The sequence below is a fragment of the Pezoporus wallicus genome, unplaced genomic scaffold, assembly GCF_028554395.1.
Source record: "Pezoporus wallicus isolate ANWC-B61680 ecotype Strahan unplaced genomic scaffold, APGP_CSIRO_Pwel_v1 contig_8542, whole genome shotgun sequence".
In the NCBI taxonomy this organism is placed as follows: domain Eukaryota; kingdom Metazoa; phylum Chordata; class Aves; order Psittaciformes; family Psittacidae; genus Pezoporus; species Pezoporus wallicus.
The window spans coordinates 505,554-527,179 of NW_026640148.1; the positions used below are offsets into that span (position 1 = coordinate 505,554).

At 45.1% G+C, this 21,626-nt stretch overlaps 2 protein-coding genes across 2 annotated transcripts; one reads left to right on the forward strand and one right to left on the reverse strand.

Annotated features, from left to right (window-relative positions):
* Nucleotides 1–6,796: 6,796 nt before the first annotated feature.
* On the reverse strand, nucleotides 6,797–10,271 carry LSM3 (LSM3 homolog, U6 small nuclear RNA and mRNA degradation associated). Its single transcript, XM_057417553.1, has 4 exons — nucleotides 10,187–10,271; nucleotides 9,236–9,346; nucleotides 7,520–7,615; nucleotides 6,797–7,208 (listed from the first exon to the last, which is right to left on the reverse strand). The coding sequence occupies exons 1-4, from the start codon at nucleotides 10,205–10,207 to the stop codon at nucleotides 7,128–7,130; spliced, it is 309 nt and encodes a 102-aa protein (XP_057273536.1). The 5' UTR covers nucleotides 10,208–10,271; the 3' UTR covers nucleotides 6,797–7,127.
* Nucleotides 10,272–11,785: 1,514 nt separating this feature from the next.
* Nucleotides 11,786–20,188, forward strand: XPC (XPC complex subunit, DNA damage recognition and repair factor). Its single transcript, XM_057417535.1, has 14 exons — nucleotides 11,786–11,936; nucleotides 12,326–12,440; nucleotides 13,102–13,186; nucleotides 13,628–13,785; nucleotides 13,967–14,087; nucleotides 14,600–14,689; nucleotides 15,103–16,023; nucleotides 16,546–16,706; nucleotides 16,884–16,965; nucleotides 17,390–17,524; nucleotides 17,992–18,161; nucleotides 18,337–18,430; nucleotides 19,087–19,176; nucleotides 19,678–20,188. The coding sequence occupies exons 3-14, from the start codon at nucleotides 13,142–13,144 to the stop codon at nucleotides 19,888–19,890; spliced, it is 2,280 nt and encodes a 759-aa protein (XP_057273518.1). The 5' UTR covers nucleotides 11,786–11,936; nucleotides 12,326–12,440; nucleotides 13,102–13,141; the 3' UTR covers nucleotides 19,891–20,188.
* The last annotated feature ends 1,438 nt before the right edge of the window (nucleotides 20,189–21,626 follow it).

A 21,626-nucleotide genomic window follows, 5' to 3' on the forward strand; every position in this document is an offset into this window, starting at 1 on the left:
TTGATGATCTTAAGGTCCTTTCCAACCCTAACTATTCTAGGATTCCAACGTTACTTTAAGCAGCAGCTTAATGAACATTTTTCCCCAGTTGCAGTGCTGACTTAAGCAGCTCCTGTTCCCTGAGTTGACCAGGGAACTGATGTGGGTTAAAGCTACACATCTCCTACCTGTGTCAGCTCCCCAGGCTTCTCACACACTGCAAACAATTCCTGCTTAGGCCCTCAAGCACTTTATCACCAAGCACTGAAAAATTCCCTCTCATCCATCACACACACTTGCACCCATCAACTCTCACACAGGACTAGAGAACTCAAGCAGTGCTGTAATGGCAGGTTCCAAGAATGTGAAAGCTGCATTCATACAGCACTGCTGGGTTAGGGAATGAATGCAGGACAGGTAACTTCTAAAAACTTAAGACTGAATTGTGAGAAAGCCTCCATTAGCTAGCACTGAGATTAGAGCCTTTGCCTTATGGACAGGACCATGTTCATACAGAAACAACTCTGAGTATTTGAATTACACCAACAGGCAGCAATAACAACTGGAAGGTTTGGTATAAAACATTATGAGCTGTGTCAGTTTAACTACAGTGCGTTCTCCTGGGTTGCAGCAGAGCTTTGGATCTCACCCCTTTTATAAGCAGCACCTCAGTCAACAAGAATTTAGCTTGGAGGAATGCATTACAAATGTAAAACAAATCAAATTAGCTCTCAGATGTTATCTGGCGATATCTCATTTCTGCCTCAGACTTCAGCTAACCACTGGAATGCAACATCTGGGCAGTTGGGGGAGGCAACTGTTTTACTAAGAAGTACTAAATATAGGTGCTACAGGACAAATTACAGCACAGTGCTTCACCACAGCACCTACAGCACAGGGTGAACTAGTAACGGCTTTCACACTGCAGCAAATTAAGTCTCTGTAGCCTGTGTCACCTTTACAGCGTGAAAAGGCAACTTCATCAGAGCAATTATATGCTAAGGAGGAGTGATGAAGTTACAGTCATCTGGTACAGGGGTTATTTAAAGAAATCAAGATTTGAAGCACCATTGACTTGTTTCTAATTTATTCCCTGCCACTGAAATGTGAAGGCTCTGGAAGAATTCAGTAACGCATTCGATTATGACAACCATAGGTTTTATACTCAATATTCTACATAAATTTAGAGCAGGATCCTTTCTTCTTTTTGAAAGGAGAAAGGTTGCTCTCATCAAAGTTCTTTGTGGTTTGCACAGAATAGGTTGGGGAATGGACTATGTGACTTCCTCAGTCAAAACTGTACACAGTGTTTCATCCTGTTCAGTGTGAAGTGGCAGGTTCCAGTGACATACACACTGGATGCAATGTTTTCCATAGAACTGGAGGCTTTACTGCCCAACAGTTCAGTGGATTCAAGAACAGCAAATGAAGATTGGCTATAGCAGAAGTGCCACAACTGAGTTCTATGAGGTGGTGATCAGACTAAAGCATCTCCTAGGTGAGATGATGGGCTTTGAGTGACATGAACCAACAGCCTATGATCAAAGAGCATCATCGTGTGTAGCCAGCACAGACACATAAAGCACAGGTCTTTATCACACAATTAGTAAACAGTTCTAAAAACCTTGAGCAATTTTTAGCATCAAAACCAAAGAGAAACTTTGGATTACAAATGGATTACAAATCCATCAATTGCCTCAGGTATTATTTTATGATTTAAATAGGTAAGAGATTAGGCTGAAATATCTGGGACTACACCAATTTTATGTTGCCACCTGAATACCTTATCTTTGCAAGTAAGAAAATTTCTCTTTGCCATTTCAGGCTTATGCTATCCCTTACTTCCAGAATACAGAAACATGTAAGACTAAGGAACATTCTACATAATCTAGATAAAACAACATCCTTCTAATTCACAAAACATAAAGTCATAGAACAGTTAGGGTGGGAACGACCTTAAGATCATGAAGTTCCAACCCCCCTGCCATGGGCAGGGACACCTCACACTAAACCATGGCACCCAAGGCTCTGTCCAACCTGGCCTTCAACACTGCCAGGGATGGAGAATTCACAACCTCCCTGGGCAACCCATTCCAGTGCCTCACCACCCTTACAGTACAGAACTTCTTCCTTATATCCAGTCTAAACTTCCCCTGTTTAAGTTTGAACCCGTTACCCCTTGTCCTATCACTCCAGTCCCTAATGAAGAGTCCCTCCCCAGCATCCCTATAGGCCCCCTTCAGATACTGGAAGGCTGCTATGAGGTCTCCACGTAGCCTTCTCTTCTCCAGGCTGAACAGCCCCAACTTCCTCAGCCTGTCTTCATACAGGAGGTGCTCCAGTCCCTGATCATCCTCGTGGCCTCCTCTGGACTTGTTCCAACAGTTCCATGTCCTTTTTATGTTGAGGACACCAGAACTGCACACAATACTCCAGGTAAGGTCTCACAAGAGCAGAGTAAAGGGGCAGGATCACCTCCTTCGCCCTGCTGGTCACACTCCTTTTGATGCAGCCCAGGATACGGTTGGCTTTCTGGGCTGCACGTGCACACTGAAGCTGGCTCATGTTCATTTTCTCATCGACCAGCACCCCCAAGTCCTTCTCCGCAGGGCTGCTCTGAATCTCTTCTCTGCCCAACCTGTAGCTGTGCCTGGGATTGCTCTGACAAATGAAACAACATCCTTCTAATTCACAAAACACGCTTACATTGGAATGTTCTGATCTCTTCTGGAGATTTTCATAGGCATCTTGAGTGAGCAAATCTCCATGTTTATCATGCACCACACAGAGGAAACCACTGCTAACCCCCCCCACACCCCATCATAACCCAAAGGGCTCTGCAGTGGTTTCTGCAATGCTTTGTCCCCTATGCAGGCAGTCAGCACGCCTCGTCCCTTATTCTTGCAGGCAGTCACATCATAAACCAATCAAACACCATTGTAAAACTAAATAGGCTTTTTGGCCTAAGTTTCCAAAATTTGGGAGTAGGCCTCTCTTCCATTCAAACTAATTTGGGTAACAATGAAAAAATTCACTCATAAACAGGGGTTCTGACTACATCTTTTTCCGTCAGTGGTTCTTGCTTTCCGCTCCAACCCACATCATCTGCTCTCTTCCTTCCACCCATTCTTCCCCCCCACCCCCCCCAAAAAAAAAGGCTGGCTTGGACACTGTGCTTCAATTTGCTGTAGAACTTTCTATTTTGCTTTCCCATTCTTTTTGTTTAGTATATGAAAGCAGCTTCCTGTTTAGAAACATGGGAGTCCTACACCCTCAGTAATGATGTATTCAGCCCATCAATAATCTTGGCATCAGTGTCTTAAACCTTAATAAAGCCTGATGGGATTTTCCGTACATGTCATCATCAGCCCCCAAAACAATGCACTGTGTTTGTCATCTTGCACTGAGTCAGCTCCCTTCCATGTGCTACAGCTCTAGTAAGAATCCTAAGGGCTTGCAAACTTCCTTCTCTTCAATATTTTGTATTATAGATTTCCAATGCCTACAGAACAAGAACAGAAGCACCAAGAGGAGACAGTGTTGTTGCAGCACACCCAACATGATCTGCCTTTCTAACCGTAAGCCACTGCAGCAGTCTGCATTGCTCCCATTGCTCAGGTATTATAACCTATTGCCCAAATCCTGGCCTTATTGTGTGCTGGGGAATAGGAATGGAACACACAACATAACCTCCACTCGACTTCAATAAACCATTTCCCCAAATCCTACCCTGCACTGGGCACTGGTGAAGCTGCACCTCAAAGCCTGTGTTCAGTTCTGTGCCCCTCATGACAGAGACATTGAGGTGCTGGGAGTGGGGCCAGAGAAGGCAATGGAGCTGGTGCAGGGCCTGGAGCACAAGTGTGATGCGGAACAGCTGAGGGACCTGGGGGGGGGGGGTTTAGTCTGGAGAAGAGAAGGCTTGGGGGTGACCTTATCACTCCCTACAACTGCCTGACAGGAGGATGGAGCCAGGAGGGGCTGGGCTCTGCTCCCAAGGAACAAGGGATGGGGCAAGAGGAAACGGCCTCAAGCTGCACCAGGGGAGGTTTAGATGGAGCTGAGGAACAATTCCTTCCCCAAAGGGTGCTCAGGCATTGGAACAGGATGCCCAGGGCAGGGCTGCAGTCACTGTCCCTGCAAGTGTTCACACACCGTGGAGACAAGGCCCTCAGTGCCATGGGTTAGGGATGGCCTTGGCAGCGCTCGGGAATGGTTGGACTTGATGATATTGAAGGGCTTTTCCAATCAAGTTGATTCTATGACTGTCTTGTTCAAATACACAGACTGGATCAAAATCTGCTTCTGTGGATTCAAGAACAGGCAGCAGCTTTGGGGACATCAAATAAAGTGAATTATCTGCCACTTCAGGAGTTTAACGCACGTAAGTGCAGGCTTTCCCCCTACTGAAATTTAACTGCAGTTAACATCAGCAAAGTTATTGGACAGCCATCTAACTACCACTTGAATGAGTAGATGCAGGAGCAGCCTCATACACCACACACAACGATGTGCTGCTCTTCCCCAAGCTGTGCTGAGCAGCAGAGTGGTTAACCACAGTTTATTCTATACACTGTGATTCCTCAGCTGATGCTACCAGCCAAGCTCTAGCCTGGAGTTGACGCATCTTAAAACCTGCCAATGCAAGGCACACATACTGCTTTACTTTAACTCTTCTGGGGGCTTGGTCTGTGCCTCCATAAGCATCAAAACATATTTGGATCTTTTTTTCCTGGGTGAGCAGCAGAGTTAATTTAGAACTGTCAGCAAGTGCCACCCTAATTAAAACCAAATGAGTAATTGTGCAACTACAGGGCCGGTTGACACAGGCTGCATCCATCAGGCAGGCAAAGCCAACCGAGCTTGAACTGGAGGAAATGCAGCACCATCTAGTGTCCTATGTGAGTTAGAGATTCAAATCAATTCTGCAGTGAGTCCACAAAGTAATTCCATAGGTAGGTGGACACTCAAAAGCAGCAGGACACCAGCGGTCCAACTGTAACAGCACTTCTGAAATAGGGAACTGCACGATAATCTTGTTAAAGAGCTGCTGCGAGTAGAGGAGCTGCTTAAAGACAAGAAATTAAGACACAACTCTACCACCTATCAAAAAGATGCAGTCCAAAAGCTAAGAACTACCAGAAGGCTGCTATCTGCAATAAGGTACTAGAAATAAAAGGGCAAGCTTCAAGAAGCTGAGTAATACTAAAACCACACCAGGAACAGGAGTCTTCACCAATGGCTAGAACAGCCAACAGATGATCAGAGAATAGAAAGAACAGAAAGAAAGACAAGACTGCAGAAAAGCTTTTTAAGTTATTATTGGGTTTTTAATCCACATTCAGCAGAGAGGAGCTCAATGTGGCTCCCACTCTGGAGAGCTTGTTTCAAACTGTACAGTCAAAGATGCTACTGGACATTTCAGCAACATAGTAATAGATCTTTATAATCAGCCAGTAAATACCCAAGAAATCAATGAGACAAGAACTGAACAACCACCATGCGTAACCTCTCACTTAAAACTTCAAAAGAAGGTGGTGATGAATGAGACAACTGAACAATTGTACAAGGATTCAGGTGAACTGACCTCTTTCAACTACGCTGATACACTGTAATACAGAAATACCAGACACAGATCAATGTGTTATGCTGGCAAATATGGCTCAAGTGAAAGTAATATTGACCTCGCATCTCTCTCAGAGAACCCAACAAGTGTTACTAACGTTTGTTCTAGAATTCATCAAGGCAGAAGTTCCTGATGTGCCAATACTTCGTGTATCATGTCAGGCCTCCACTACAAAAATTATATTGTACAAAAAGGAACAGAGCAGCTTTCATCAAAAATGAAAGCATGAAGTATATGCTCATCACCTGAGTGTATATATTTTACTGCCAAAAAAGTTAGTATTCCTTTCAGAATGATTTAGCTTGGAGCTTACCAGGGCAGATCTTGCATTCCTTACCTCTGTCATAAGCTGTGGACTAAGTTATGGATGCTTTAACTGTAAAAGAAAGTGCCAGAACAAACTGCTTCTGCTAACCCTGCAGAGCGTGCCTAATAAACTTTAGGTACTTAGGTTCTCAAGTCACAAGTTAAGCTCCACAGGAAGTGATACAGCATAGACCTACATCTTATACACCTTTCACATATAGTTACTAAAACATTTCATAGCTCAAGTGCCTCCCTCTGCCCACCCCCCATCCCTCCCCCCATACAAGAAGAATAAATTGCAAACAGGTCCTAAGGAAGTGTATCAGTATATTCAGGGTTGTAGCACACCTTCACTTACAGGTAACTAATAAGCATCTTAAGCAATGATGCAGAGTTTAATGTAGTCAAGAACTGAAAGAGGCTATAGGCACTGGGAAATGAATGTATGCAGCAGGCAGCTCAACAGCACATTAGGCAGCAACTTCAGTCTCAACTTACGGCCTTGTGAACCATAGTTCTTTTAACAAAGCCACGATAGAAACATCTGAAAACACTGTAAAGAAGCCCATCTTCTTTACATACATAAAGTGGAAGATGCATATATACATATATATACACACACATACACTATTTCCCTTCTACAAGAGTAAGCATGAAGAACTCAAACACAGAAAAGCCATCAATTATACTGTTGATCTAGGTACTATCACCCCCACCCCCCAAATATCAATCTGCCAGACTCAGGTATTAATAAGGACAGAAATTACACCACACATAAAGTTACTATTTTCTCAGGAGGTGAGCCTACATACTACAATTTAACATAGCACTAGCTCTACAGAACCACCTAACAACGTGTTCGACAAAAACGTGACAAGTCAAATGTGAAAGAGACATCAAATTTATTTAAAACAAAAAATTCAGACAGTGCTATTAAAGAGTAAAAGAAAATGAAGGCTTCTTTTACTGAAATGACATAGCAGGCAATTTACAGCACTTACATCAGTTCTGAGAGAATCAGGTTGGGTTTACACTGCTTCAATCAACTACATCTACTTCCCACAGGACAAACCGGGTCCCCTTCCCTCCCCTTCCCAAAAGAACAGCCCAAACCAGCCTATGAAAAACACATACAGAATTTTGAGACACATGATCGAAACACGAACCATTGTCCAAAAGCCTGAAACTTCCCAACAAGGTTAAATCCTCTGTTGCTTCAACCAACCCTCAACGGGGGAGCTACAAGCACAACGCCGTCACCTCTGACAAAGAGCATCGGAATATTCCTTTTGGTAGACTATGAAGAAGGAAAGAAAAATTTACATTTACAAAACTGTAGTTTACACAACATCTCCTAAGCATCTGACCAAACACAATCCTAACAGAACACCAGAAACAACTCCAATACATACAAGCTCAAATGTACAACGTCCTGGCATGCTGAAGCAATCAATACAACACCAAGCCATTGATTACCCTTTGTACTTTCATGACAATTTGCCCCAAACTCCTGTGGGTTCATCAAATAGTCAGCAATAAACTATAACAACATAACTGATTGTGTTTATCCCCATAGAAAGCTTTTTAAAAAGTACACCAAGTCCTTACCTTATAGATCTCTTCATAGGTTTCTTCATCAATCTCTATTGTAGTTACAGTTTCTTCCACATCGCCCAAGATCATATTTAAGTGCTGATCATATGCCTGTAGGAATGAAGGTAGTTTATCACTTCTTTCAGGATTCAAACAGAAGCTTATTAAAATAAGGATTCCAGCAAGACTTTCAGACATAATTAGTTTAGTCTGATTTTGACCAAAATATGCCACTATATATATATTAAAACAAAGTAATATCAATTATAGTTGTATTTCAAAACAAATAACAAATACAGTACTCTGGAGCTTACAAAAAAAGGAAGACGCATTTCATAGAATCATAGACTCATAGAATAGTTAAGGTTGGAAAGGACCTTAAGATCATCCTGTTCCAACCCCCCTGTCATGGGCAGGGACACCTCACACTAAACCAGGTCACCCAAGGCTTCGTCCAACCTGGCCTTGAACACTGCCAGGGATGAAGCATTCACAACTTCCCTGGGCAACCCATTCCAGTGCCTCACCACCCTTACAGTACAGAACTTCTTCCTTATATCCAATCTAAACTTCCCCTGTTTAAGTTTTAACCCATTACCCCTTGTCCCGTCACTACAGTCCCTAATGAAGAGTCCCTCCCCAGCATCCCTATAGGCCCGCTTCAGGTACTGGAAGGCTGCTCTGAGGTCTCCACACAGCCTTCTCTTCTCCAGGCTGAAGAGCCCCAACCTTCTCAGCCTGTCTTCATACGGGAGGTGCTCCAGTCCCCTGTTACTGAAACACTCCTCAAGGAAATAGCTCTGAAGCATTCACATACAGAACACACACAAGAACAGAGACAGACATACTTCATTACTATTAAACCAGCTACACATTCTCTGCTACCAGTCCAGCCTCCTGGAATTGAATGCCTGGGGTCAACTTAAAGGCCATGAAAGCTGTAATTCATACAGCTCTCCAAAGATTTAAAACAAGCACGTGTTTCAAAAACCTTACAAAAGCATGTTGCAAACTACACATTTGCCTCATGGATGTCTCCTCATCTTTGCAGTCCCAAAGGAGCTGAAGGCCAGTTAACATAGGGGCAACTCTTCCCCAACACGGTAGAGCACTTGGGAAGGATGACTGACAATAGAAATAAAGATTCTGTCTCATCAAGAAACATATAACTCTCAGAAGAAAGCACTTACACAAATGAGACCTGCAGAGAATCCAGCTGAGCACATATCCCATCATAGCCTCATAGGGTGTGCCACGAGGTACTCGTTTGATAATGATAATCTCACCCTTAATTCAGTCTTAAAGAGACCTCAGGGTACTTCACAAGAGGCCTGCAGCATTATTGCTTATTTCAAGCACAGAAATGGAACCCAAAAGCAGTGGAATTAATTGTTTGGTATCATTCAGGAGACAAGAAAACCCAAAATACTCTAAAGCAGCATTTAACAGCAGTCAGAGCACTGAACAGATTAGATTTTTCCACCAATCACATTTTACCTTTGATAAAAGAAAGGGCTCAACCCTTGTTGCTAAAGTGATCTCTAACTTACCTTCTGCAACCACGTCCACGCTTTTAACCACGAGATACAATTACTTACTTTCTTAAATGGACTTTTTAAGCCATCAACCAAGTATTACAGGCAAGCCTGTGTAATAGTCTATTGTGCATGAAAAAAGGCTGCCCAGTGTTTCACTGAATAAGCACGGCAGTGTTCTGAAAGTTCTACTTACATGTAGCCTGCCTCTAAGCTCTCTGTCATTCCTCATTTTGACATAGATTCGCTCATCGAGACTGAGCCTGATGAGATCAAGCGGCTCCTCTACAGTATTGGTTGTTTGTTGCTAAAAAAAAGCAAATATAAAAGGTTATTGGCACAGAAGAAGCCGCTGGTTGCAAGACACAGAAAACAAACAGGGAAGAACATGGATATATTCCAAATCATTCCTTCGCACTCCATTGGAAGCGAGTGCAGCTGATAGTAGCACTCTATGGGTGTTCACCAGCCTGAGCAAAGGACTTCAGTTTAGTTTTAGGATCACATCTAAGATGTGTGAACACCTCTGTGCATACCCCATGGCACACTGCTTATTCCCTTCTCAGTGAGGCGGAGCCAAGGGTGTTTTAGAATCATGAATGGTTTGGGTTGGAAGGGACCTTAAAGCTCCTCCAGCTCTGCCAAGGGCAGAGACACCTTCCACTAGAGCACCTTGCTCCAAGCCCCTGTGTCCAACCTGGCCTTGAGCACTGCCAGGAATGGGGCAGCCACAGCTTCTCTGGGCATCCTGTGCCAGTGCCTCAGCACCCTCACAGGGAAGAGCTTCTGCCTAAGAGCTCATCTCAGTCTCCCCTCTGGCAGGTTAAAGCCATTCCCCTTGGCCTGTCCCTACAGGCCCTGATGAAGAAGCATCCCTGCAGTATCCCAATACCGGTCCTCCATTTCCCTCCTCCGGGGGTGCCCCCTCTCCTGACCACCCGGGCGGCGGCGCAAGGACCGAGACCAGGAAACACGCTCATTTCACACCGAAAGCGCTCCCGCAAAGGGCTGCGCCTCACAAAGGCGGCCCAAGCTGGGGCCTCCGGCGGGAGGTACCCCCAACCCCGGCTAACCCAACCCCGGCTACCCCCACCCCTAGCCGCGGAGGCCTCCCCATGCCGGCGGAGGGAAGCCGAGCCCCCCTCACCTGATCCACCTCATCCGCCATCTTTCAAACCGCCTCCCGCGCTCTCCCGCGAGACTTTATGGCCCTTCCCCTCCGCCGGGGCCGGAGCCGGAGCCGTTGGGGCGGACCGAGGGGCGGTGGGAGCCCGGCGGGGCCGCTGCGGAGGGGACGGGTATGGCCAGGAAGCGCAAAGCTTCGCCTCGACCGGCGGCTGCCGGCGGCAAGAGGCGGTCCGGGGGGCTGCGGGCACCGCGGGGGGATCCGGAGGAGGAGGAGGAAGAGGAGGAGGAAGAGGAAGGTGAGTGCGGGAGGAGGGCCGGGCCGGGAGCTGCGCCATAGCCGGGGCATGGTGCCCTCCGGGCCTCTGGTGCTGCGGGAGGTCAGGGAGTAACTGGTGTCAGTGCAGGGGAAGGGCCGTTACCTGAGGCTGCAGGCGTGGGGTCCTGCGGTCACCGGGTTGGCACCCAGAAATGGGGGGGTAAATCCGTGTGTGAAGGGCAGGATTGTTGGAATCTCTATGGACTTTGGACAGGTTCCCCATCCCTGGCGGTGTTCAAGGCCAGGTTGGACACAGGGGCTTGGAGCAAGCTGCTCTAGTGGAAGGGGTCCCTGCCCGTGGCAGGGGTTGGAACTGGATGGGTTTTAAGGTCCCTTCCAACCCAAACCAGTCTGGGGTTCTGTGATTCTTGTGCATTACCTTATTATGAGTATATGCGTTAAACAGATCTTGTTCAATTCTTACTTCTTTATACAGGGTCAGTGACAGGCTCATCATTGAGAGTGCTCACTTTCTTCCCTAATGAAGTCCGTGGAGGTTTTGTTTCCGATTGCCATGCAGATGAGACTTCATCCTTTAATACAGCCTTCCTTCCTTCCTTCTGTCCCATGTAGATGATTTTGAAGAGAAAAAGCCCAGAGTAAAGAAGAACAACTCCAAAGCTCCAGCTAAGAAGAAGAAAGAAGAGTGTGATACTGGAGTTTCTAACTCAACAAGTAACTCTGCAAAACAAAAAGGGGCAAAATCACCGAAAAAAGAAGATAAGAAGACCCCCAGAAATAAAGAGAATCATAACACAGAGGAAACATTCAGGCAAGTGCAAGTTTGCTTCTCATTCAAGTCTACAGGAGCTTTCTCTTCATGTTACTTGCTTAGAGCCTGGTGCTGCATATGTGCTTGTGAGCAGTTTGTTTTAGCCCGCCAGTCCCATTTGTTTCACACAGCTGAACAGAAGTACTCTCTTATTCAAATATGGGAGCCTTTTCAAATGTACGGGTTTAAATGCAAAGTTTTACTGCATTCAGTATAGTCTTAACGTGGAACTAGGAAGACATTGTGGAATCCGGCATGACTAGAAATGCTGGCATGAGATTTGGGGTTAAAATGATAAGCAGAAATCTTTAAACATATCATTCTCTAGTGATTTTTTTGAAGCCAAATATAATATCATCATGGTCTTACAGAGAATGTACCTGTATTTAATTGTCAGATAACGTGTTGATTATCTGACACTGAGTTGAGTATCTGTTGAGTATCTGAGCTACTGAGGCAGAGGTCATGCTTCATTTATTTCCCTATTTCTCTGTTTTTCTCAAGTAAAAAAGCACCACCGTTTCCTGATCTTAAGTCTTTATGATAACTTTAACAGTGACTCCCTGAAGCCCCCTCCAGAGGAGATAAAGCTGAAGAGAGAATCTCCTGTTAAAAAAGAGGCGGATGAAGACAATACTGATGATGATGATGAAAGTGAAGATGAATGGGAAGACGTGGAAGGTAACGATTACATGTTTATTCATTTTAAGGAGTTAATGTTGTTATACACTTCTTTTCCTGTAAGTTGATTTTGGAACCGTTTCTCATTTGGATTCAGGTAAATTTATCTACTCTGTATACCTAAAGTATGTTCCATGTGCATATCTGTATCTTTAAAAGCTCATATCTTACAATGCTTTTAGAATGGTTCCGGAGCAGAAAAAAGCCAGACAGCTACTGACCTGATGGTAGTGCCTTGAATTTGTTGGCTTCTGTTAAGCTTATGCTACCATTCACAAGGCATTTTCTCAGCTGTTTGTGTGTCTTGTGAGCAGCTAAGAAGGAGTTTGAAGATTCAAAACTGTGACATCCTAGTAGGACATGAACCCAACTGAGCTTTATGTTTGCAGAACTCCAGGAACCTGCCACGGATAACTTAGAAGCTGCTGTTCTTCCACTGCTGCCAAGCAACCCTGTTGAGATAGAGATTGAAACCCCAGAGCTGCTGAAGAAAAGAGAGAGGAGGTAAGAACAGGGAAGACGGTGGAGGGCCATTAAAGGATGTAGTTAACAATATGCTAAGTCTTGACTGTCACTGACTTTCTGTGTTCTGGGTGGACATCCCCACTTTGTGCAGATAGTGTTGAGTTGGAATGGTGCAAGGTCATGGATGGAGAGTGGTTTTCACACTGGCAATGCCAGAAATCTTCAGTGGCAGTTGGTGGGAATGGAGGCATTTCAGCTTCCTTGAAAATCAAGTGTGTAACTTCATTGTGCTTTAATATCTACATTCCCAAAGCAGGGACAGCTGTAGCTCTCTTCAAGGAGAGCTGTGGGTGAATGGCACTGTTTTACTGAGGTGTGAATAGGTGGTCAAATGAAAGCCCTCAGCACCTGGAGCATTACACCAAGGAATTAAAAGTTTAGTATTGACCCCTCAAAAACTAACTGGTAGAGTTTAGGCCATCTGCATATGCTAAATCTCTTCATAGTCAGGTACGTAGAGTTCACAGTTTATTAGTCACATGCATCCTGCATTCACATATCCAGTAACTGAACTTCTGTTAAGTGTGCACAGAAGATTCTCTGGGATGGGTTCCCTTTGTGAACTGATTCAGTTTAGGAATCTAGGAAGGCAGGTCCATAGAAAAACCACAACCTCCATTTCTTTTGCGATCTGATGCAGAGAAAAGAGGAAAGCTGAGTTTGAGATCTATCTTCGGAGAATGATGAAGCGTTTCAGCAAGGAGGTTCGTGAGGACACACATAAGGTATTGGTCACAGAGAACAATGGCTGAGAAAAATATGAGCATAAAGATGTCTGAACTGATTTGTAATGAAGAAGAAACTAATTTTGATGAAGTAATGTGGGGCCTGTAGTCCTCTCTGCTCATTAGACTTCTCCTAAACTGTAAGTTAGAAACATCAGTGACTACATTATAAAACTAACTCAAAGCAGGTATGTATATCTCCACTGAGCATGTATCTGCTCATTCTGTTGGTGTTAAACTGTCAGTCCTGTAGAGCTGGAAACAGAAATAGGGACTCCAAAGCTTTACTGTCTTGTGATGGTGATCTGAAGACAGCCTATGTCCACCCTGGGAGGCTTCATTGTTGCCTGTGTCTGTTAAAAGGAGCAGTAAAGCCTTCTTTATTTTTACCATGCAAAGAAAACCTCTTGTGAACTCACTTTAGAAACTTTTTTCTCTCAGGTTCACCTCCTGTGTTTATTAGCAAATGGTTTCTACAGAAACAGGATCTGCAGCCAGCCAGAGCTTCATGCCATTGGCCTGTCCATCATCCCCACCCGCTTCACTAAAGTGCCTGCAGGCCAAGTGGACCTTCAGTACCTTTCCAACTTGGTGATATGGTAAACCTCTCTCTTGTGCTCTCACATAAAATGTAGAACCAGGCTTCAGGGAGAAGGGTACTTGTAGCTACTAATGTTCAGTGATTTTTCTGCTGTTAAGGACAAGGGAAGGAAAGGATAAACTATGAAGTTTAAGAAGAGTCACAAATGCTGGACAATAATGAGGTGTCCCTTATTTCAGGTTTGTTGGAACCTTCACTATCAACGACGAGCTTTCCAATGAAAAAGGAGAGTCCCTTCAGTCGACCTTGGAGAGGCGCTTTGCCATCTATGCTGCACGGGATGAAGAAGAGTTGGTGCATGTAAGTGACTGGGCACTGGTTGCTGAGTTTGGATGCTTGATGAGCACTGTCAGGGAAGACACAAAGTGGTGGTTGAGGAATGGATTTGGAGAAAACAAATTGGTGACTTAGGTGATTGTTGGCTTTTTCTTGTTGTTGTATTTTTATCTGGAGTTAAAGTACTTAACCTGTGATTAAAGTATTCAATTTGAACTGTGCCCGACTGGATTTGGGAGACTTACTGCTGCTGCTCCAGCAGGATGGGTGATTTACCCTCTTTAGGAGTTTGTTCCTCATCAGTGAGTTAACAGCAATATCCCTGTCACAGCAGTGACATAAATAAGATTGTGCAATGCTTAAAGACTGTAGCAGCTGAGCTACCTACACATCATGTCGGTGTACACAGCACCGGGTAAAAGGTAGGAATGGAAAAGATTTGTGACAGAACTCAGATTGTAAAGGAGTTTCAAGAGGGTTTTTTATTAATACACCTTGAAAAGGGGTTAAAACATGCTTTGTTTTCTCTTTTGCAGATATTTTTAATCATTCTGCGAGCCCTGCAGCTGCTGTGTCGCCTTGTGCTGTCTCTTCAGCCTGTTCCTCTCAAGGAGGCAAAAGCAAAGGTAGTTTTTATTGGGTGTGCGGAAGAGGGAATAGGCCATGGCTTTAGAGAGTAGACTGGAAAAACTTTCTGGCTGTTGCAGCCTCAATTGAATCACTGCATGAACTAGAGGTGACCATGGTCTGTCTCTAGTGCAGAACACACAGACCCTAAATTTTTAGGTTTCTCCTTAAAAACCCACCCATTTTGTGTGTTTCAGCAAAGACTTTAGTCTTCAGTGGCTTTAAATGTCTTTAAAACTTAGACAGCAAACACTTGCTGCTCTCTTCAGCCATTTGCCTGAAGTTTTCAAGTCCCTGAGACATGCAGACTGACCACCCTTTGGTCTGCATGCACCTTGTGCTGATTTCAGTCTATATTTTAACATCTTAACCATAAGAAAGTGGTAAAAGTAACCTTGACTGTTCCTTGCAGGGGAAAAGCTCATTCACGAAGCAGCCTCTCAGCAGTACCTCTCAGGGGCAGAAGAGCTCTGCCATAACACCCAAAGCTGCAGCAAAAAAATGCCTCTGCAAGAAGGCCAAGCAAGAAGAGAAATCCTCAGAGGGTGAAGAAGACAACAAGGAACCAGACAAACCCAAAACTGCTCAGCCCAAAAGGCCACACAAGTCGCAGCTGACTGCAGGCAGGGAATCTGGTAATGGGCAGAGCAGTTTAGTGGAAAAAGATGTTCCAGTCAGGCCCAAGAACAGTCGGCGGAGACGAGTGGCTTCCAAAGTGTGTTACAAAGAGGAGAGTGGCAGTGATGAGGGCAGTGAGTCGGACTTCGAGGTTTCAGAGGAGGAGAGTGATCTCTCTGATGAGGATTTTGAAGCTGTCTCTAAAAGGCAGAAGAGCTCAATGGGCTCCCAGAAGTCAAAGGTAACAGCTACAAAAAGCCCCAAAGTTGAGACTTCCCAATGGAGGATATCTCAGAATTCATCTGGAGCTGAGCCTAGGCCAGCAAAAAGTCCAGCTCCAGCCTTGGCTTCTGCACCAAAAAAGAGGAACAAAATCATTTCTAGTGATGAGGATGATGGGCAGGAGGCAAGGAAGGCAACGGGCACAGACCAGTGGCTGGAGGTGTTCCTTGAGCCTGAGGACAAGTGGGTGTGCGTAGACTGTGTTCGTGGCAACGTTGGCCAGCCCCAGTTGTGCTTCATGCATGCCACAAAGCCACTTTCCTACGTCCTGGGATTTGACAATGATGGGAGCGTGAGGGATGTGACACAAAGGTATGATCCGGTGTGGATGACGGCAACAAGGAAGAGCCGTGTGGACCCTGCGTGGTGGGAAGACACGCTGCAACCATATAGAAGCCCCTATGTGCAAAGAGATGAGAAGGAGGAAAATGAGGTAAATGGCAAGAGGTTACTCAGGACATTTAGTGCCAGGAGTCCAGTCCTTGGATTCTCATTTAGGCCAAAAGCATTAGGAACCTTTCCATGAGGAAGAAAGTTTGTGTTTGGGCTTGAAAGGTTCCAATTGAGCATGTTTTAAAGGGACTATAGATCAGATTAAAGATAGTAAAGATAAATTAGAAAGTAAAAAGAGTAAAGATGGATTAAAGTAATATCAATTGGTGGCTCTTTAGATAAATTTGCATAACAAAAATACTGGACAGTCCATGCTGGAAACTTACTCGTGGTTTCTGTACAGTTCAGCATTACCCTTCTCACAGAGAGTCCTTAAAATACATAGATCTGGGTACATATCTAAGTACCTATTTGCAACAAGAATGCTTTGGTGTGTGGCTGCATCTGATTAAGTTTCTGGTGGTTTTTCTTTCCTTACTATACTATAATCATTCTTCTTTTCTTACAAAGGGTGGTGCAGGACAGGTGTGAAATCACTCTTTCTTTTGTACCATTCCTACAGTTTCAAGTTAAGCTTCAGGATCAACCTCTACCAACAGCAATTGGAGAGTATAAAAACCATCCTCTCTATGCGCTGAAGAGGCACCTCCTGAAATACCAGGCGATCTATCCTGAGTCAGCTGCTATCCTGGGGTACTGCAGGGGAGAGGCTGTCTACTCCAGGTGAGTAGTGCAGTATCAGCAGTAGTCTAAGGCCACCTGCATAGACAAGGAGAGGCATTTAGCTGCTCAGACAGCATTTGTGTATCGCTTAGATACACCTTTTCCACTATACCTAACGTGATAACAGTTTAGAGAGACTTCAAAACTCTTATGGTCCCTTCCTTCTGGCCTTTATAGGGACTGTGTACACACGCTGCACTCCAAGGACACTTGGTTGAAGCAAGCTCGTGTGGTGAGGATCGGAGAAGTGCCTTACAAGGTAAGAGGGTTTGACTTCCTCTGCCCTCTAAAGTTCAGGCTGTGGTTTGGGTTTTGCCTTCTCTCTGTCAGCAGATGTATTATTTCTCACTTGCATGGCTTGTGGTGTCTGTACTGGGAATCTGTGCCTCTAGTCCCTATATACCAGAAGCACAGGTGTCTCTTCTTCCCCCCCCAAGGGTATTGAGCAGAGTTGTGTACTTTCCATCTTCAAAGGCATCTTAGAGTTCTGTCTGAACTGCACAATCTGGCTCCCTTTGGCATACAGGCGCCATGGGTTACCACTTACAAGCAATGGACACTGACGCTAGGAAACGGGCATTTCTTCCCTCGCAGAGCCTTCTCCTTTGATGTCCTAGGGAAGTCTGAAGTCACCGGCAGCTTGTTGTTGCAGTATTACAGGCTTGGTCATTGTACTTGTGCAGATGGTGAAGGGATTTTCCAACCAGGCCCGGAAGGCACGTCTCGCAGAGCCTGCAAACCAGGACAAGGAGGACCTGGCGCTGTTTGGCCGCTGGCAGACAGAGGAGTTTCAGCCGCCTGTAGCAGTGGATGGAAAGGTAGCTGGGAAGGCAGCTGGTAAAGGCAGTGTTTTTATGGAGCTAGGGGCTTTATTTTTCCCGAAGTTGCATGTTTCAGAGGTGAAATCACCGTCAATAACCTCTGGATTCAGGATTAAGAGTTCAGAGGTTACTGCACCCACGAGGAAATGGTTACAACTTCACTGAGGACCTTCCCCAGTCCAAGTAATGAGTGCTTGCAGTGCAGGCTGCCAACTTCCTCATTTCATTGATCTAAGTGTCCTATCCCATGTTTGTTGTGCTGATTCTCTGCATTGCAGCCTGAGTAGCAAGGCCTAGGCAGAGAACATAGCTGGGAGATAACCATGCAGGTGAAATCAAGGCTTGTGCCTTGTCATGTGAATACTAATTGAGTGCTGGAGTGAAACATAGCAGGTCAGCAGGAAGGAAGAGTCCCTGTGCTGCAGCAGGGACTCTCACCATTTCTCTTTGATTTTCAATGACAGGTTCCTCGGAATGAATACGGAAATGTTTATCTCTTCCTGCCATCCATGTTACCCATTGGCTGTGTGCAGCTGAAGCTCCCAAATCTGAACAGAGTGGCCCGGAAGCTGGACATTGACTGTGCTCAGGCCATCACTGGATTTGATTTTCACGGTGGCTACTCGCACCCAGTGTATGTAAAGCTGCTTTGTTGCACTTGACAGATCTTGCTGTCCTGCACAAGTTGTATACACTGTGTTAAGGAGTACATCTGATGGGTTACACTGATGAGACAGTTCTGGTCAGCAAGCATTTGGTCCCTTTCTGTTTCCTTCTAGTAACTGACGCAGTTGTGTTTTCCTTCCTAGCACTGATGGCTACGTTGTCTGTGAGGAGTTTAAAGAGGTGCTCATTGCTGCCTGGGAGAACGAACAAGCAGAAATAGAAAGGAAGGAGCAAGAGGTGAGAATTACTTCTGCAGTTTCCCTATTTATTAAGTAAATTTAATTGAAACTGTGGACCATTAAGGGTGGGCTCACAGCAGGAAGCATGGAGCTCTGCGACCATGAGGGTCCTATCTACATCTCCCCTCTGGCAGGTTAAAGCCATTCCCCTTGTCCTGTCCCTACAGGCCCTTGTCCAAAGCCCCTTTCCAGCTTTCCTGTAGCCCCTTTTGGCGCTGGAGCTGCTCTGAGGTTTCCCCTTCAGGAGCCTTCTCTTCTCCAGGCTGAACCATCCCAGCTCTCTCAGCCTGGCTCCAGAGCAGAGCTGCTCCAGCCCTCACAGCATTTCCATGGCCTCCTTTGGTCTTGCTCCAACAATTTTGTTCCAAACTGAGGGATACACACAAGAGTTTACAGTTTTGGAGGTGGCTCTGTTGTATTTTACAGTCAGGGAGCATGTTAGAAAGTGGCAGCATGTGTTCAGCAGATAACTGGACACCAACACATTTTACTGTTAAGAATCCTGCCAGCCTGTAATCTTGTAATGTGAGACATGTAAGTTGATGTGGGTTTTTTTTTAATGGCAGTTTCACATCTTCAAAGTTCCATTTTCTGTGGGTGTAAATACATTGAAACTTACAGTACTAAATTTCTCTCCATAACAAACCCATATAGAAGCGTGAGAAGAGAGCTCTTGGGAACTGGAAGCTGCTGATAAAAGGACTTCTTATCAGAGAGAGACTGAAGAAACGCTACTCCTTCAAGGTACCTGCAGTTCTAGTAGTGATTTCTTTTTCAGGGTGGTATTTCAGAGAGTCATGGAATCACAGAGTGGTTTGGATTGGAAGGGAACTTTAAGCTCATCTAGTTCCAACCCCAGGGGATGGTGGAAGCCACGCTATAGCGGTGGAGGTGACACATGCTCCATAGGTAAATGCATGAGATGGAGACGGCCCAGCCCCACAGAGGGCTGATGATGTAGTGTCTACAAGAGCTCACCAGAGTCAGCTAGAACTAACTCCTCTGAGTTTTGCTTTAGGCTGTCACCCAGCTGAGCAGCACCACTACAAAAACACCAGCTGTTCCCTACCTTTTTTACAGGCTGTCTCCCATAAAAGACTCTCCTGAAGAGTTTTCAGTCTCTCTTCATTTGTTGCCTGTTTTCTCGCAGCTGTGTGGGCAGTTTGATTATGTGCTTGCTTTGCTGTGGGCAGTTACAAGTGGTTTCTAGAGCAATTTCTTGATTTTCATGCCTGTCTCTTCCAGACTGAACCCTCCGCACCAGCGACAGAGAAAGGAGCAGGATTCTCTTCTGAGGAAGGAGGAGGGCCGAGCTCAGAGCCTGCAGCAGGGAATGTGGATCTCTTCTGGCCCCAGAATCGCCAGTTGGAGTTGAAAAAGGAAGGGAAGACAACCAGAAAGAGCAAGCGAGAAAGGAAAGGGGAGGAAGCCCATTTGTTCCCTTTTGAGAAACTGTGAGCAGAACAGGGTTTACTTTGCTGTCTCCAGATTGCAGGAACAAGTCACAACAGGTATCCTTTACCAGTCACTCTCCCTAGGAGAGCTAAGCCCTTTCACTTATGTTTCTGAGCTGCCAGGGACCAGCCTCACTCAGTATCCAGAGCTGCTTTTGCTGTCACAGGTAATGAGATCCATCCTTTTATCCTTGGACGTGGATGTGCAGTGGTACCTTCTGAGATCAGTTTATGCTGTCAGGGTTTTCTGCTCTCTTCTACATCACTTGGCACTAATAACTCACTTTTCCGAGGCATTCTTCCATTAGCACTGACTTTTCCCACTTTTTTCCTTCCCATTCTTTCCTGCTTGCTCAGGACAACAGCATGTGGCTGCTGTTTCAGTCTGCAGCAAGCTGGCCACAGAACTACTGAAACCTCATTTGATTTGTACCTCACCTAAGCTCTGGTCAAGCTGCCTCATCACACAAGGAGCAGTACCTCCCCTGAGGTGTAACATGCAGTCAGGAGTTGGAGGAATGTGGGAGTTTATTTCCAAAGGAATCCCTTTTGTTTGTGAAACACAGGTTTGGCTTCTCAGCCTGCATCTTCCTTTGCTTTCAGATATAGTCTGCATTAGAAGGGAGAAGCCCTCTCCTCAGTTCAAACTTAAGTTTCAGTATGTCTTAATACATGCATGTATGCAAATATATATATACATGTATACAGATGTATACATATATATACACATATATTCAAATTACTTCAGCTATCAAGACCACGTGGGTACATTCTGAGGCAAAACCTGTAAAAGTGGCCAAGTGTCATTAGCAGAAACAAAACTCTACAACCAGAGAGGTTGTGTAACTGTTACCCAGTCCCTCACCATTTAAAAGCTGTTGGGAGGTATGTTACATCTGCACCTGCAGTAGAAATGCTCATCTATCTGTTGTAGTTATACATAAGTTACACTGACACTGTCTCTTCGGAAATAGAGGGGAATAGTCTAGTCATTGCTGGGCACTGGCACAGAGTAAAGGTGGACATGCAAGAAGATGGCTTATGTTCAGAAAAAAAAAAGCTTTATTTTTGTACTGTTGTTGTAGAATGAAATAAAACGTGGAAAAAGAGTGTGTGGTCCATGACACCTCCCCTGCAGGCAGCTCATCCTGCAGGGAACAGCTCTTGCCCTGCAAGCCATAGGCAGGGACCCCTTCCAACTAGAGCAGCTTGCTCCAAGCCCCTGTGTCCAACCTGGCCTTGAACACTGCCAGGGATGGGGCAGCCACAGCTTCTCTGGGCACCCTGTGCCAGTGCCTCAGCACCCTCACAGGGAAGAGCTTCTGCCTAAGAGCTCATCTCAGTCTCCCCTCTGGCAGGTTAAAGCCATTCCCCTCATCCTGTCCCTACAGGCCCTTGGCAAAAGTAAATGAAGATATTATTTTTGCATCGGACACAAGGCGACATCCCTTTAACGTGATACAAACACAGAAGTTCAAAATAAGGTTAATTATATGAAATCTAATCAGGCACAACTGTTTTCATGGTTTAATTTCATGGAGTATGTTCATTGCCATTACTGAGTGAAATTCAAGAAAGAAACAATACACACAGCAAAAACCCCCAAATATAAAGAATATACATTCAATTATAAAAGTTACTTTTGTTTCAAGGCAGCAGGCTTGATTTCTGGAGGTTGGTGACCTCTGAGTACCCCTTAAGTAAGTGCAACTGGAAGGTCCATTTTTGATGTAATTACGC